The sequence below is a fragment of the Toxoplasma gondii genome, chromosome XII (assembly GCF_000006565.2).
Source record: "Toxoplasma gondii ME49 chromosome XII, whole genome shotgun sequence".
Classification (NCBI taxonomy): domain Eukaryota; phylum Apicomplexa; class Conoidasida; order Eucoccidiorida; family Sarcocystidae; genus Toxoplasma; species Toxoplasma gondii.
In genome coordinates, this window is record NC_031480.1 from 2766957 (window position 1) to 2784324 (window position 17368).

General features: G+C 50.6%; 2 protein-coding genes across 2 annotated transcripts; one reads left to right on the top strand and one right to left on the bottom strand.

Annotated features, from left to right (window-relative positions):
• The first annotated feature begins 139 nt into the window (after positions 1-139).
• Positions 140-10205, top strand: TGME49_246340 (DnaJ domain-containing protein). Its single transcript, XM_018780779.1, has 8 exons — positions 140-2761; positions 3173-3570; positions 4268-4747; positions 5225-5425; positions 6498-6863; positions 7286-7384; positions 7900-8060; positions 8606-10205. Exons 1-8 carry the CDS (start codon positions 1948-1950, stop codon positions 8718-8720), a joined length of 2634 nt encoding a protein of 877 aa, XP_018634917.1. The 5' UTR covers positions 140-1947; the 3' UTR covers positions 8721-10205.
• A 770-nt stretch (positions 10206-10975) lies between these two features.
• On the bottom strand, positions 10976-17354 carry TGME49_246450 (hypothetical protein). The gene is made up of 7 exons (XM_018780780.1): positions 16642-17354; positions 15548-15748; positions 15046-15218; positions 14396-14445; positions 13869-13906; positions 13210-13302; positions 10976-12260 (listed from the first exon to the last, which is right to left on the bottom strand). The coding sequence occupies exons 1-7, from the start codon at positions 16733-16735 to the stop codon at positions 12154-12156; spliced, it is 756 nt and encodes a 251-aa protein (XP_018634918.1). The 5' UTR covers positions 16736-17354; the 3' UTR covers positions 10976-12153.
• Between the last annotated feature and the right edge of the window lie 14 nt (positions 17355-17368).

Sequence of the window (17368 nt, forward strand, 5' to 3'; positions counted from 1 at the left end):
TGTGACAAACGGCTTTTTCTTCCAGACCAAATGAAGCGTTTTAAGCCCCAATGTGCTCTCCTCTAGCGTTTTCTGTCTCCCTTCTTCAAATGCTCGGTCGATTTCCACCTGTGTTGATAGAAACACAACCCGCCTAGCTGCAGGTTCTCAGAGGAACGGCGGCGGGACGTGCGACAGCGGGTGATCACGCCGTGAGTGGAACGCGCTCTTCCACGTCTCCTTTCCTCGCCGCGTTCCCCTTGCCGGTTTTCTTTCGGTGTTTTCAAACTCGGGCGCACAGCAAGAGGCTTCTTTCCGAGAGAACTCTAGGAAAACGACGCGTTTATCGGTGCGAGGGAAACAAGTAGTGCGCGCTCTGACGAGGTAACGAGACACCCAAGTTACACCAGGAAAGCAGTCGGCCACCTTCGAGGAAGGCGGCTGCGCTTATCAACCATGAAGAATAACTCGGGCACCGGTTTTTCTCCCAGAAAACTAAATTTCCGCCCGGCTGTTCTGTTGGGCACACTTCCTGGGGCGATCTTTCGGAAGTGAATTGCGCTCGCGTGGTTCCCTTCTGTGCTTGTTCGCGTGCTGGTCAAAACGACGTGCGGGTCAATCGCTGGCTCGGCCAGAGTGACTTTTGCTAGGAAACAAGCGGTATGCTGCGGCGTGTCTGTGCAAGTGTTTAGAAAGTTTCTTTGACGCGTGTTCATCAACATTTCGGATTTCCGTTTCCGGCTCCCCACCTTTAAAAAGCCGCGCCACGGCTGCGAAACCCACACCCTCGTCTACGTCGCTGCAGTCAGTCGAGTTCGAGACGCTCTGGACAGTGTGTGTGTGAAGAATCTGACTGCACTGTTCCTTCTGTGAGCTGAAAGGTCTTTCGTTACTAGTGCTTCCGTGTCAAAGAAGCCCAATTTTCTCTCGAAGAGGCGCGAGAGGGAGCAGTACGGCTGAAGAAGGAGAAACCCGAGAGTAGTGTTGCGCTATCTATCTGCAGCTGCCACGCAGAGTTCGCGAGGCACAGCGACCACTCTCCGTCCGTTCCATGTTTGTGCCTTTTAAGGAGTTCAAGAAAACGCGTTTTGGTTTCGAGCCTTTCCAGAAAACTCGGAAAGTACGAATTCATGCTCACGAGGGACAGGCACGATTCGGAACGGGGAACCGAGCCGCCTGCCACCGCTGTTTTTGCATCTTGTGGAACATGCGCGCTGAGCATCAGAAGTAGCAGGTGGCTGGCGACTGATTTGCGATGCGCTGTGTTTTCCGCGCGGGTTCTGTTCGTTTTTCGCGGAGCAAGAACTCTTTCTTCTCCTTCTTTGTGTCTGCCTCATCGGGAGGGAAGAGAAACGCTTCCGCGGCGGGTATCTTTCTCCTACTCCGAAGGCACCTCCCCGCTCCGTAGGTTCCGCTGCGCGCACAGCGCGCTCTGCGGTGAGAGCCCGGCTTCCTTTTTCCGTTTCTGTGTTTTTCTTGCTTTACTTTCTTCCTTCTTATTTCATGTCTTTTGTTCTTTCGGCGGGTAAACTTGCTTTTGTCGGCCGAGGTCTTTTTCCCGTCGTTTTGTGTTCTGGCTCGGCTCGTCTACGGAAGTCAGCGTCAGCAGCGGAAACTCGAACTCCTCACCTGTTTCCCATTTTCTTAGCGGGTTTCCTGCGGTGCCTTTTTCTAGACGAAAGACACTCGCTTTTCTCGAGTTGAAATTCTCGAGCTTTCCCGGCAAATCCTGGTCTGCCTCGTGTTTCAGATCCGCAGCCGGCCTTGGAAACCCGTGTGCCTGGACACAGAGGAGTCCCGGGCAGTGGAGTGCGAATGCGTGTTTGTGTATCCTCACTTGCTAGTTGATATTCTTTTGACATTTTTGAAGGGCAGCGTCACAGCCGCGGTGCGTCTGGAGGTTTTACTGTCGAGTAAAGGGGCCACGTTTTCCTGAAAGGTCCTCCACCACAAGTTCTTGGGGCGGTGATGCGCAAGAGCGCGACAACGTCTGCAAGTATCTTCCGACAGCGTCACGGTAAACTTTCTGTTTTTGTCTATCAGGTCGCGGCCGTTTTGCCGGTCGCTCTTTGTTTCCATGCGAAAGCGCCGAAACCTCCGTTTCTTGCACACACAACTCCGCAGTGTGTTCCTCGCAGACACTCTTGGCGTCTTGACTTTTTTCTCCTGCCTTTTCTGGGCGGGTTTTCCATCTTTCCTTTTCTCTTTCTGATAGAGGCGCCGGCCACTCGGATTCTCTTCGTCGTTTCTCTCGTCCCGACGCAAGCCGGCGTGACAAAGGGCGCGGGTGCGTTCCTCTTCTCAAAGCGTATCATGCCAGTTTTCCGGAAGGAGAGTGTTGTAGGCCCTCCTGCATCTGTAGGGCCTTCTGCTTGCTACGCTAAACCCCGGGTGTCTTCGGGCGCAGTTCCGTCAGCTTTTTCAGCTTCCGGCTCCTCGCCTCCCTGCACTTCCTCCACGTCGGCTTTCTCGGCTTCTTCGCTGCGTGGCACAGATCGAGAGAGAGGCGTTTCTGGGGAATTCGAGAACGCACAGCCGGTATTCAAGGTCAAGCGAGCTTGGTGTTGCTGCTCGCCGGCGTCGGTCAAACACACTCGACGCGAAGAACAACCTCGCAGGCCAGAGCAAGAGAGAGAAACAACTGCGACAAACATGTCCGACGATACAGCTAAGCGAGAAGATGCAGGGAACGCAGAGTCCAGACGCGGCTCGCGCTCCTTCGAGCGCCTCTTCACCAAAGGCACCGGCCCACCGGCGAGACCGGCCTCCAGTGACATGATATGTAGGACATAAAACGTTTTTTTCCGGGTCTCATTTTCGTCTCTTCTCCAGTGTTTCAGGTGCTCTCTTCTTCGGTGGCTCTCCTCTGTCGGTTTCTTGTTGTGCCTCATCCTCTCTCTCTCTTCCCGTGTCTGTACGGCTCCCTCGTTCCCTTTCGGTGTTTCGTGTTCGTCGAGTCTTTTCGTATCTTTCTTCTGTCTCAGCACCTGGTGTTTTGCGCCTCTTTGCTGTCTCCTCTTTGCGGATCTCCCCTCGTCTTTTCGCTCGGCTCTCTCTTCTCTTCTCTCATTCTCGTTCCTCCTCTCGGCTTTGTCTTCACGTGTCTTCCTCTCTCTCTACTCTTTTCCTCGTGTTTTTCCTTCGCCGCCACCGTTCTCATCCCGCCACGGTCTCTCTGCCTTTTTCTCTTCAGCGTGGGCGCTGGTGCCCGTGCGTCCGGGCGACGCGGCGGCTGGAGCGACGCCGGCGGACGCAGACAGCTTGCACAGTCCAGAGGGAACGATCATGGGAGGTCTGTTCTCGACGCGGAAGCCGAAAGACGCAGGCGCGGGCATTTCAAGTGCTCTCAAGTCTGTCGGGAAGGGTGTAGCCGCAGGCGCCGCTTCTCTCTTCGTTCTCCCCGCTGTCGGCGCCTCTCAACAGGGCGTTGGAGGCTTTTTCAAAGGCGTCGGCGCCGGAGTCGTCGCTGCTGTCGCCCTGCCCGTCACGGGTGTCTGCGTCGCAGGCTACCAAGTCGCCCGCGGCTTCGTCAACACCCCAGAGGCGATTCACGAACGCAGTCAAGGAAAGAAATGGGACAAGAAAGCCAGGGTATGACGCTCAGGAATCTTGGCGAATGCCCCCCGAGTTGCGAGACGTATTGTTGTCTGTGCTCGCATCTTCTCTGGACTTCTGATGTCGTGCCCATCAAGCGAAAACGAAAGGGCTGTGAAGAACGAAGAGACACGGACGGACGCCGGTATACAGTCGCTTCCTCACGAACACTTACATGGGGGGGAGGTGGGATGGGGGGATGGGGGGTGGGGGAGAGGCACATGTGACCATCGATATGCATTTTTAGTATTTATAAATATATATATATATATATATATATGTATACTTGTATATATGTATATACTTATACATATGATTATATATGGTAATATAATTTAGGGTTTAGGATTAAATATATATATATATATATATATGTATAAGTACATATATATACGTATATGTTTATAAGTGTAAGTGCGTGTATTTCAGCATCTGTTTAAAGGCCGCGTAGGTTTTTTATTCGGTTTCTCGGAGTCGTGTGAAACGTGGAGGCTGCAAGGTTTATCAGGATTTGAGTTCGTGAGAGAGTGCTCTTGTGTATGGCCACGATATCCCGTGACAGTCGATCCTTCGCTTCGTCAGTTTTTTTCTTTCTCCTTCTGTCTCCTTTTGTCTCCTCCTTTCATGCCCCCACGCACGCGTTTTCGTACAGCTGCGCGGAAGGGTCTTCTGTGTCCTCTCTGGCTCTCTGTAGGAGTGGAAGGAGAACTGGTACTCGTTGAAGGAAGAAGCTGAAGAAGTTGTTGGGAAGGAAAATCCCTTCAAAGCTGCGACAGCGGCTGCGGCAGCTCCTAAGACTTCAGAGGTCCCCGGGGAGAAGAGAGAAGTGGTGGATCGAGAGCTGTACGACGTTCTGGAGATTTCCACGGACGCCACGCAAGACGAAATTCGGCGACAGTATTACAGACTTGCCCGCAAGTACCACCCAGACAAGAATCGCGAGGATCCGGAGGCGAAAGTAAAGTTCCAGAAGGTCGGCGAGGCCTACCAAGTGCTCGGAGACGAAGAACGCAGAGCGCAGTACGACAAATTTGGATCCGCGGCCGCACAAGACATGCCTCTTATCGACAGCAGCCTGTTCTTCATGATGCTTTTCGGATCCGAAGAACTTGAACCCTACATTGGAAAACTCAAAATGGCGATGTTCGTCGAAATGGTCGACAAAGATGCAAAGGTAAGCGAACCAGCTGTGCAAGCCTGTGAAGCGCATGCGTCTGTCCTTCGCAGCGACATCTGCACACAGAGAGATTTGTAAAACCGTCTGCGTGTACGTCGATATATGCATGTGTGTATTCGTGTGTCTGCGGCTCTCCTCGGGCGTCTGACTGTGATGCTGTAGATATTTGCACAGACGCGTGGATTTCTGAAAAACGTTCTTCCTGTTGGTACGGCTTTTCCAGCATTTCTGCTTTCGATGCGAACTCGGCGAGGCCGCGGCGTGATTCCTCGCGGCTGGGGGTCGCCTCTGGATTTCTCTTGTCTTTTTGTCTTCCGAATTCTCCCCGTGCTTCTTGCCTCTCCGTCTCCACTGGATTCTGCCTGGAGAGGCACTGCTGCAGACACGCAACGGCGCGTGCCTTGGTTTCTGCATGCCCCCTGCGGGTGGACATACACCGTGGAGAGAGATGGCTGTGCGTGTCTGGGTGTGCAGCAGGCGGAGAACGTGAGCGAAGAGATGTTCGCATTTGAGCAGCGGAAACGGGAAGTTCAGCTGGCACTTTCTCTGTGCGACAGAATCGAACCATTTGTCGAGGCCATTGCGAAAAACGAAAACGCAGAGGGCGCAGCCATGAGCAACGATGTTGCTGAATGGAAATCGAAAATGCGCTTGGAAGCCGAAAAACTCTGTCGGGTACGCCCTCACACTCTGTCTAAAAATCAATGCCCCTCTCTCCACTCAACTTTTCTTCCGAGGAATACACTCCAAATTCACATACAAATGTACAACTATCTATCTGTATATATATATATATATATGTATATATATATATGGTTCTTTGTATAGCTCGTGATGCCCGTTTCCCTGTGTACATTCATATATATGTGCTTGCATGCATTTGACTGGAATATGTGTGTGCATTGTTGCTGTTACTTCCATCCACATCTATGCCTATGTATGTGTACTCGTATGAGTAGTGGCATCTTATGTGTGCATTTAGAAATTGTGAAGTTGAGTACTTTCTTTCCTTTTGAGAAGTCTCTCCGTGGGTGTCGACATTGGGATTCTCTGTTCGCGACGCCTGAGATGCTGCGTGAGATATCCAGGATCCGAGACTGCCGGGAGTCTCTGCTTCTTCTCCTACACGCGCTTCAGTTGTTCCTCGCATGGGTTCGCCCTTCTCCAACGCTGTAGAACTCTTTTCTTTGCACAAATGACAGAAAAGCGATTCTAAAGATGCGACTGTGCAGTCAAGTTTCTGTGGACCACCGCTGGTAGAGCACCCCGACTCCAACCCCTGAACTAGGTCTCAACAGACGCACACAAAATACTCAATGCAAAAAAATACACGCATGCAGGTACATATATATATATATATATATATATATATATGCGCATATCTCAGCACACACACACATACGAACACGCATCCTTATCTCTCTCTCTCTCTCTATATATATATATATATGTATATGTATATATATATATATGTATATATGATCTCGTAAAGGCAAAAGCGCCTTTCTCTTTTTTCTCTGTCTCTCTATGTGTGTAGAAATGTTCTGTTGGAGACGCATGTTGATTTCAGAGTGCGTTTCTCCACCTTCTGTCTGGGTCGATTGTGTCGAGGAACGCGGGCAGTGTGGAGGAGGTGAGCTCCTCTTGACTTGGAAGAGGCGCAAGAGGAAAACGGGAACTTCTTGCGAGGGAGAACAATCCGACTTTTCTGTTCCTCACGTGGTGCATGCTGTGTCTGGTCTCCCAGTCTTCGTTCGGAGACGCGATCGTCGAGGCGATTGGATGGACTTACGAGAACAGTGCAACGCAGTTTCTGGGGAAGGTTGACACCTTCCTGGGCCTTGGCGGAAGATACGCAAAGATTCAGGCGCACAGTCGGAGCGTAGGAAACAGCTGGCGGACGGCGAACGCAGCGGTGCGCGCTGCGTTGGCTGCTCGGCAAATGCAGCAGAAAGCAGTGAAGAAACAACGGTCCAAAGAGAAGGCGAAAAAGAAGAAGATGCGGGAGGCAGCCCAAGCCGCGAGCAAAAAGGGAGAAGACCCCACCGCAGCGGCCGCCGACGCGGCTCAGGACGAAGAAGAAGCGACAGACGACGCGCCTTCTGCAGAAGATGTAAGACCAACGTTGGCCGCGGCAAGACCTTTCCACTTTCCACTCTTCCTCGCATGCGCCGTTTCCTTCTCCTTCTTCTCAAGAGTCGGCGTGCATGTGACGGGGTGTACATCCACCGCAGCGCCGCGGGACTCGTGTGCAGGATTCTTCGGAGTCCTGTCCGAGGGCTGCAGGCTTTTCGAGTCCATTTCCGTTTTTCTTCAGCTTTTTCGCGGCGCAGGGCGTTTTCGTCGCAGTGTCTGGCGCTCTGTATATACACACGTCAAACGCATGCAGAGACGAGGGATCAGGTGAAGTCCAGGCCAACACGTGCAACGAACTGTGTGCCCATCTGTTTGCATATGGACAAGGCCATTTTTTCATGTCTGTTAGATGTTATGTCAGTTCGGCATTCAAGGCTCATGGTGGTCTGTGATTCGCAGGTAAAGCAATTCGAAGAGACGCTCCCTCTCATCCTGGAGACTATGCTGCAGATTTGTTTGATGGACATCGAGACGACTGTCAGGGCTGCCGCAAAAAAGGTAAACGAATGTCGGTTTTGCCGACTGGACCGAGCTGGTCCACGCACGCGCTGAACTGCGTCTTTCTCTCTCGACTTCCCGTTTGTCTCCACGTTGCGAGAAAAAACCGAATCTCATGTTTCAAAGACTAAAGAAAGACACCAGCGTCCTCTGTATCTATATAAATGCATGCACGTATGTGTGTCTGTGTGTATGGAGGGAGATGGATACAGGTACGTGTATGATTCGGTAGGTATGAGCAGAGAGGCATTTGAATACAGGTATAGGCCGGTAAACAGCTGTAGTCAAGTATAGAGGGATATATCTGTGTGTATGCAGATCTATCTGTTTGCATGCGAAGGACTGTCTGCAGAGAAGCGCTGACTTTGTGCGTGTTTTTGTCGAGCTTCCTGCGAGCCCACCTGAGGCGCCTTCATGTGGAGACATCAGACTGTTTTTGGAAGGCGAGAGAAGTCTGTAGATGGAAGATGTTCTGCTTTTCCGGACCCTCGACATCTGGTGTGTGTGTTTTCTAGACGTTCAAAGACATGGGAGTTGATCTGGACTGTCGCAGACGCCGGGCCGAAGCCCTCGTAGAGTTAGGAAGAATTTTTCAGCAGGCTGCCGCGGACCACAAGAAGGAGCACAAAGACGAGAAAGTAGATGCTCTTCGAACGATGGAAGACGCGTTTATCAAGTGAGTGTTTTTCCGTAGCGTTGCTCTGATCTCTTTACCAGATTCAGACTTCTAAGGATGTTCTGTGTCGCGTGCTCCCTTTTTCCGGGGACCGAGAGATATGAATACAGACAGATACAAGAGACAGATCTTCAAGGATACAGATACGTTCAAGGATCCATGTGTGGCTGTATAGGTCTGTATAACCGTACATCGATCTGTGTCAAAATCCAATAAAAACACCGACTTGTGCTTCGAGGCACTAAGCGGCGCTGCACGAACCTATGAAAGACACCGGAAAGAAGAAGAGTTTCAGGTGCAGTTCGTGTTTGCAGCTGCAGGTTGGAAAACCTGTCCAACGAACTGGAAAACGCTTTCTAAAGACCGTTGGCCTCCGATGTCCTTGGTCTGTCTGTGGGTTTTTTCTCAAGTGCATGCACGGTGTACAGCCCCCAGATCCTTGTCTCGACGTTTTTTCTCTGTGTCCTTTTTTGCGTGGCGTCTGTCGGTTCTGTATCTTTTGCCTTTCTCTCTCGATCGTTTCGCCTTCTTTCTCGTGTGTTCAGAGCAGCCCAGAAGGCAGACGAAGAACGCGTAAGAAAGGAGGGAGCATGCCCTAACACTGGACAAGCTCACGGTCCCGCCGCAGGCACGGAGAGCGGCGCGGAGGCCTGCTTCTAGCGGTGACAGGTGACATGCAAGAGCGCAGGCCGACGAGCGGCTTTGACAGGCAAAGTCGAACCATACGCGCTTTCTTTGCATGCGGCGAAACAGACGGGGCTCGGCCTCAGTCGATGTGCAACAGATACACTCCCTGCGAGCGCAGCCAGAGTGACACACACACCCATGGACAAATCGATGCACTCCCACACATATATATGTACACTTTTAGACACATATACATATATATATATATGTATATATATATATATGTATGTATATATATATATATGTATATGCATATAATATGTGTCTGTGCGTTGATGTGTGGATGTGTATGTAGAGTTGTCTGCGTCAAAGTGTGTATATTAGGTGTGAGATTGTTCTGAACAGTGGCATCTTGCATGCGACGGACTTTGGATATTCGAAGCGGCGTTGTGAAGCGATGTTGAGGTGCTTGCAGAGGACTCTGACGCCTGCCCTTTTCTCGCGGTTATGTCTTCACCTTTCGTGACAAACAGAGCACATTTGCCTCACGGTCACTTTCAGGGAATTGGCTAAGGTTTCCTGTAAAATATCTCAAAGAAAACCGTGTTCGAGGGCGTATGACTTTGAGGTGGAATCCTGGGTGAATCTTGACAAGTGAAACGGTAGAAGAGTGCTGTTCGAACGTGCCGGGCAGAGAGGTCTTCATCGATTTGGACTCTCTGCAATTCACACAAGCATCTTGCTCATTCGCTGGCGTTAATTCTCTCTCTTTTAGCCGAGAGCAGAGGCGGCTCAACGGTGACGGAGTCGACTTTTTTCGGTGCACGATTCCAGGCGTGTCTGACATCCGCTCGCAGCGCATGCAGACAAGAGCCGAAACTTCACTTCGTATTTTCTGGGAGTCCTCCGCTTGCATGCAGTTTTGTGTCGGGAGCCGAGAGGTCTCCAAAAAATCCGAAGAAGTCGAGAAAAATCTTGGGCAATCGAAAAAAAATCCGGCAATGACTATGAAGCCGTACCCGTGTATGGCTCGCAAGTTTCACCGATGCGCGTTACACTGCAGTGCAGCTCTAAAGAAGTTTGAGACCCTCTTCTAGATATATTTCAGCATCGAGCCACGAACGTTTCGTGGGCAGTGTGTCAGAGAGGCCAGCGTAAACAGACAAGCAATAAGAGCCGGAGAAAAAAGGAGACGCGCAGGTGCGCTGAGGGAGGCCAGTGCGGGAGTGGAGGGGGAAGGACTCTGCGAACTGACGAAGGCACTTTGCTATCAGGTTTTAGACCTAGCTGTTAGTCTGGACGTTTCAATACGCGACAGGAAGCTCTCGATCTCCTCCGTCCATTTTTCGGCGGCGTGTCAGGCGAAGAGCGTCTCTGCGCAATAAGACTGCCACAGGCTCTCGATGGAACTTGATAGTCGCACTCGAAAAGGCGCATTCAGTTGTCCGAAAGGATTTGATGTTTACTGGGGAGTGCGGTCAGGCGTACGTGCACGCCAAGCTGCAGGTGCCGAGCCCACACTCTTTGGAGTGCCTCGCCTGTGGAGTTTTCTGAAAGAACTTACCCCACAACACTATGCACCAACTGTTCCTCCACCGGAGCACAGTGTAGAAGAAGGCAAAGTTGAATTTTCGCTATTGCTTGACGGCCATTTCAATCTCTTAACTGTCGGATACGAAGACTCTTCGCACCAGAAGCTGCTGCACGAGTGTCAGAACGTCTGTCTCGCAGTGTGAGGCCTTTTTTCCATCCCTCCACAGGAGTCTAAAAGAGAAGTCTGTTCGTCTGACCCTAGGTCCGCAAAGGCCAGAATCGGGGCCAGCGTCCCTCGTTGCATGCAAGCGCAGAGACAGGAAGTTTTTACGTCGGTTGACGGAGAATATTGAAACATTCCCTGCCTTTGTGTTTCCTCGGCTCCGCAGTGTTCTTCCGAGTCTCTGGCCGGCTGCGAAGAGATGAAATCGTCTGAAACTTGGAAGACGAAGGCTTTGCCAGCACAGGTCCCCGCCGAAGCCGAACGGAATTCAGGTCGCACCGCTATATAGAGCAACAGGCACTCTTGAGGACTGCAGTTGCACGACTGTACCTATCCGTTGGTTCACATATATATATATATATATATATATATATATATGCAGATAGCTAAGGGGATTCAGACAGTGCGAGTGCATTTGAGAGGAGTTGAATTCTTCGTATCCGTTCTCCGATAGACACCACGCTTGTGTTGTGGACCTCGTCAGCTCGACTCTCTCTGGAGGTCGAGAGTGTCCAAGAAGTTGAGGAAATCCGAGGGCTCAGGTGCAATCTTTACAAGTGCTCGGCAAAGAGAGTAGTTTCATAAGCTCGTCAATGACCTCTTGACGGGAAAGAGACAAGCGTCTGACGTATACACAGGCACTTTTTTTAGGTCTCTGCACTTCCACGCATATGCCACCAGAGAGGCAACCCCTTCACAACGTAGCGTTTCACCGATGCACGTACACTGTGACAAAAACTCTACATTTCGCGCGTCTCGCGTAAACAAATTAAAAAAAGACACGCGTGTGTCCAACCTTCTTGGGAATCTCTCGTCTCCCTTTCATTTCCTGAACCCTTGCACACAAGGACGCTTCTCCAGTCCTTTCGGCTGTTCAGTCGGTGCTCTGAGGAAAACGACAGGAGCCTGGGCGTGACCTCGGGGGAACTCTCTGCCACTCCAGCGCGTCCTTCGGAGAAAGACGCACCTCTAACGTCTACCTTTCGACACCTTACATGAGACACCGCCTCACTTCTCGCTGCTCTGCTCGCAGCACCAATTTCCCCTCTTCCTAGCATTCTGTCTGCTGGAAAAAATTCACTCGCACACAGTTCTGTCGACAGTCTTCAGAAACTCGACACGGAAACTCCCCTCTCATAATTCTACTGAGATCAGAACTCAGTCGTTTCAAATCGACGTTCACGTGGGTCCTCCCGCAGATCGCTACGAAGCCTTTCTCGAATATAAGCCGCCCCCCCCTCGACTACTTCTGAAGGTGGAGCTCTCCTCTGAACGGAGCAACATACATCGTCCATAAGTACACAGACATATAATATATATATATATATATATATTGGTGACAGACTGATTTGCATACATACACAAAGATACACAGCTTCTTCACACACATGAAATTCCGAAAGCTACAGAGACACGTAAACACCTTGTACACCTGCCACTGCATATACTGACATCTTTCCCGTGGGGGCATGTTCAGGTATCCTGTGGGCGATCTGCGATGTATTTTTTTGCTGAGTCGCTGGAAATTCTTCATCTGAATCCTTCAGAAGTCCAAACAGAGGGGAAAGCCCTCGTTCGCAGCGTCTCCGAATCTCAGAAAAACGAGGAGACAGTTTTTTCTGGATTTTTCCATCCCTCCTGTTAACCCCTTTCCCCTCAAAGCACAACCGACACAGCGTCCGGTCTTCCTCGTCAAGATTTAAAACAAATTTAAGGCGAGTCCACTTCGATGGTCGGCTCGGCATTCTCCAACAGCGGCTTCTTCTCCGACGCCTCAACTCTCGCTGTAGCCTCTTCGTCTCTGTCTTTTGCGCCACCTTGAGAAGCAACAAAACATGCCTCAAAAAATCTCGCGGAGCCACTCGAGAAAAAAGCAAACGTCACACATCTTCGCGTCTCCCTCCGTCTCCACCTCCCCACTCAAAAAGATGGATTTCAGTGAATCTACACATCGATACACATATATGCGTATAGAGACACAAACATGCAAACAGACAGACAGGCATACATATACATATATATATGCATATTTATATATAGACACATACATATATATATATATATACATGTATATTTATTTTTGTGTTTGATACGCATCTACAGATGCATGTGAGGTATATTCACAGAAGCACATCTATGTGTATACGTATACTCACATACACACACACACACTCTTACAGAGACGCCTGATTATACGCAACTATGCACCCATGACTGGTCCACGTGCTTGGGGCTTGGAAGGACGACACACACACACAGAGAAATCTTTGAAAACTGCACGGATTTCTCGCTCCAGAAAACATTTTTAGCCATGAGCCGCAACAGACACCCACATTCCTCCAGAGACGTGTCTCTTTCGAAGGATGCACAAGCAGAATGCAAACAAATGTCTCCTACAAGGGAGCACCGCCCTCTCAAAGAATTTCTTCACTCTTGCGACTGAAGCCACAGTTTTTTGACACAGGAAAAGGAAAGAAACGACGGTCCCGAAGACACCCGTTCCTCCGATATCGATCACTACAAGAAACACTGAAAACAGCTTCTATCCCTTTGCGGCCCGAGGGAAACACGTATTCATTTAAATCGATTTATATATTCATATTTTAATATTTATATTTGTATATATACATATACATATATATATATATATAAACAATTCACATGTATTTGTATATACGTATACCGAGTCATGTCGACACAGATATTTCTGTGTGCACATATGTTTAAATAGCGAGCACATATATTTCTCTACACTCAGTGACTTACTACGCTCTGCTGTCGCGGTAGCAGCCTTGTCCTGTTCCTCTTGCAGTTCAAAGAAAGACTTCATTTCTGTTCCAGTGCCTCCCACGCGGACAACTGCGGTGACAAGGGAAAAACGAGAGTTTCAAGGGGAGATTGAAAGAAACACGAGATTCAGAGAATACAGGGAACCCCCAAATGTGGGCGCTTTTCTTCACTGTGCGACAGAGAACTCAAGAGTCCCAAGAGCCTTTCTTGAAGTCCGAGGACCCACGAAGCCGTCGCCATGATCTGCGTCGCGCTTCTCACTGTTGACGCCATGTTCTCGAATGTGAAGGACGCGTTGAGTTGCTGCACTTTCAGCCAGGCTCAAGACGAAGAAGAGAGAAAGTAGAAAAATACCTCCAACAAGAGCACGAAGTTCACTGCGAACTACGTAGAAAAGATTCTTTCAGCATGGACAACCTTCACTGCAGGGAGGTGCCATTCACAGTCCTCGTTCTCTCCCGCGGTTTTTCGTGAGGCCCTGAGGGCATCTTCTACGCTTCCTTCCGCGCCACAACGCGCGGCCTTCAGAGAGAAACACACACAAGAGCTGGAAAACGACTCTGGTTCCCAACAGGAGAAAATCGAACACAAGGACGTCCACAAGGAGAGACGGATAGCGAAAAGAGAGTCCTTACCCCAAATGTAGCTGAGGAGAACGACGCTGACGTAGGGCCTGAGGGAGAGCCGAAAGGCAAAAGTCCAGAAAAGAAAAGTGCAACACCACAACAGGAGACAGTCACACTCTCTTGTAGACTTTGCAAATGCTTTGCGTCGGAGAGATCTGCTTTCACAAGGAAGAAACACTGTACACAGCCGCATCTGAATGTGTCGCATCGACACCTACACAGATGGGTGTACCACCTTCTACATATATATATATATATATATAGAGAGAGAGAGAGAGAGAGAATGCACATATACGATATATATATATATATATATACACGGATATATGATATATATATGACTTACATATAGTAGGGTTCATCCATATATATATATATATATATATAGTATACAGACACATGGGACACATATATGTAACATATGTATATATATATATATATATATAGGTGGGGAAGAGTTCACGTCTGGGTGTATTTTAGGAAAAGGAGGTCTTGAATTATAGTAGACAGAATGCATGCGCGTCGACTGTACGTACCCGATGATGGCAAGCCAGCCGTAGAGGGCGAAGACGACCAAGTAGGCGGACTGAGAAGGGAACAGAGAGTTCGAGTTCTCAAGTTTGACACACTCGTTTTACAAAGACTGGAAGACGCGAGACACGGAAATGTGAAGAGGAAGGAGCACCGTGAAGCAAGTGCTCCAGAGAGAGCCCTCAAAAGGCTTCGTTGAACTGCATTAATTGCATTTTCTCGTTAAGTTTCATAGGTACACCTCAGCCCTGCAGACCACCGAACAGACGACGCCGCAGTACTCTGAATCTGCTTGAACTGAGGAGTCCAGCGGAACGACCAGAAAACGTTAGAAAGAAGAGAGCGTGAGGCAGAGAGGTCTGGACGCGCCGTTTCGTCTTCTTTCTAACTCCTGGAAAATCGGTGTTCCAAAGAAACTGGGAACGAGCAGCGCAGCCCGCGCTTACTTCCCCTGTGTGTGCAAGGCTACGGAGGACGCAAAAAGAACGAGACATCGAGAACATCGACACGGAGAAATAGAGAAGAAAAGGCAAGGATGCAGAGGCAGCGGGAAAGCAGCTTGCGCCTGCATATCACGCGAAAGAGAGTTGTGTAAAGAACTCCATCCACCAGTGCGACAAGTCAAGTCTTGCGGACAAAGGGAGATATGGCCTACCGGGTAAAACCAGCCTATGTAGAGGGTGTTGACGACCGACATGGCGGCGATGAAGAGAATAAAGTCTATGGCGAAATGGACGACGTTGAAACCGAGGAACGTGTACAGAGCCCACGATTTCTTTGCCCATACGCCGTAAATTCCGACGGCTGCTCCTCCGAGGTCGACAAGTCCTGACAGCGTCAAAGACACAAGTTCACCTCTTGCGCTTCTTTTTCTTCCAAGTGAAGAATGCACAGAAAATCAGTTGCATTGTCGTCGTTTCTTTGAAACTTTCCCTTCCGACGACCCCCTATGGACGCCGCCTGGCTTTCTCTCTTCACGTGTGGACTTGGTTTGTCAGCGTTTCTGGAGCGAAGACACACTTGTCAACTTGCCTCTGAAGGTGTCAGTCCCCCCTCTGTCTCGATCTGTTGTCTTTGTTTGTCTTTTCGTCTTTGAACCTTGCGCGAGATTGGAGTCTTTCGAGTCGAAGAAACCCGTCCGACACTCGCTGCCTCACCTCGCATCACCGTGAGGCAAGTTCCTGCTCGCCACACTGTGCCGAAGGACGCCTGGAGGACTTCGTAGTAGTAGTCTGCAACGCTCTCTGTTCCTGCGTTGAACGCGATTTCCCTCAGCTTCTCGAGAATCGTGTCGACCATCTGGCGCGCGGACGTCAGGTACGAGCCCGCAACCAGCTCGAACAGAGAGACGAGGGTGACTGAACATACAAAGCGATAGAGACCTTGCCGCACGCATTTTCAGAAGAGCCTCCGCGGTCTCTTGCAGACAGAGAGCAAGAGAGCGAGAGAGAGAGAGAACAGGAGACAACACACACAGCCAGGTCGGGGACGGCCGCGGCGCGACGAAAGCGGCCTTCAGAGCGACAGGAATCCCTCTTTCGACGCAGACTGCTGGCCTCTTCCCCAGTGTGAATGCATCTTGAACATGGACAAGAAGACACAGAGACGAGAGGTAAAAAAAGATAAACGAGGCGCGTCGACCTCCACAGGCTCCGCACCTCCAACGCTGAACTCTCTGCACATTCGCGGCGACTGACACTCGTTACGCAGATCCTTTTCTCGTGTCTTGAACATGGACATCCCTAGAGACCATTCCACTTTGCAGAAGAACTCCACGGCGCCGGATCTGATTTAAAACTCTTCCAGACTCGATAGACACCACTGGGGGAGATGGACGTGAGGAGGAGGCACAGCAAAGAATTACGTACTAGACAGTCTCTCTGGACGAGCCCCGTGGTGCCGCTTAAAGCATGAACAGGAAAGGCGCAGACTATCCGCCTTCACCTCGGCGGCACACCGCATCGCTTCACAAGAACGAACGGAAGAAAAAAGGAAAGCAAGGAAAGAGGAGGAACGAGAGGGAGAAGGAAACATATCAGGCGAGACTTGCGCAGGACAAGGAACTGGAGAATCTGTAGCCCAAGCTGCAGAAAGGAGAGAGGGGAAGCGAGCGGAACAAAGAAGGATTTGGAGAGAGTGCCGAAGAACGACCCGCCACGAGGGAGACAGAGAGGAGAAAGCGCGGCGGTGAAAGGGGCCGTTTCCTTCAGCATGCATCGAGACCAGGCGTGGAGAGGAGTTGTTTTCTTACAGATGGTCAGCCAGAAAATGGTGAACGTCCTCAAGGTCATGCACTTGCAGGCGCTTCTCTTGCCGCCGACGAAGCGGCTGAGGGGACCACACATGTTGGGCGAGGAGCAGAAAGCCGAATTCTTGGGGGAACGGACGAGAAGGACCTCGTCTGGTTGGAGTAGCAGACGGCGGCAGAAGCTGAAGGACTTCGGCAAGCGAAGCGGAACTGGGAGGCTCTGTGGAAGGAAAAACTCGAAAGAACCTCAGAGTCCTTCGAGAGAGGAGGAAAGTGGAAGAAACTTGGGGCTGTTCGCAAGAGAAGTGAATCCAGAAACTCGTTCACCGGCACACTGCGAGGAACTCGGCCAGCCACTGCGCCTGCGCGCCTCTCGAGGTAGCGAGCTCCCGCGAGACCCAGGAGAAACGTCGCTTCTGCGCAACTTTCAAGACTGTACAAACTCGCTTTCTCCAGGATCCGCCGGAGGCCAGGAAATCCACCAACTTGGAAGACTCTCGTTCCCTGAAAGATCGAAGCATTCACGAGCTCGCACTCGACGCTCCACCGGTTCCGCGCAAACTCGGCCACAAGGAGTGTGCCTCGAGCCTTGAATGTTCCCGAAAATCGCCTGGAGAAACCGAAAAAGCGCAAAGCGAAAAAGCCGGAAAATCCTCGCGCGCGAAACTGCCTCTCGCCCCCTGCTCGAGCCGAAATTGCACAAGCCCCTACTCGTCAGCTCGAACGAATG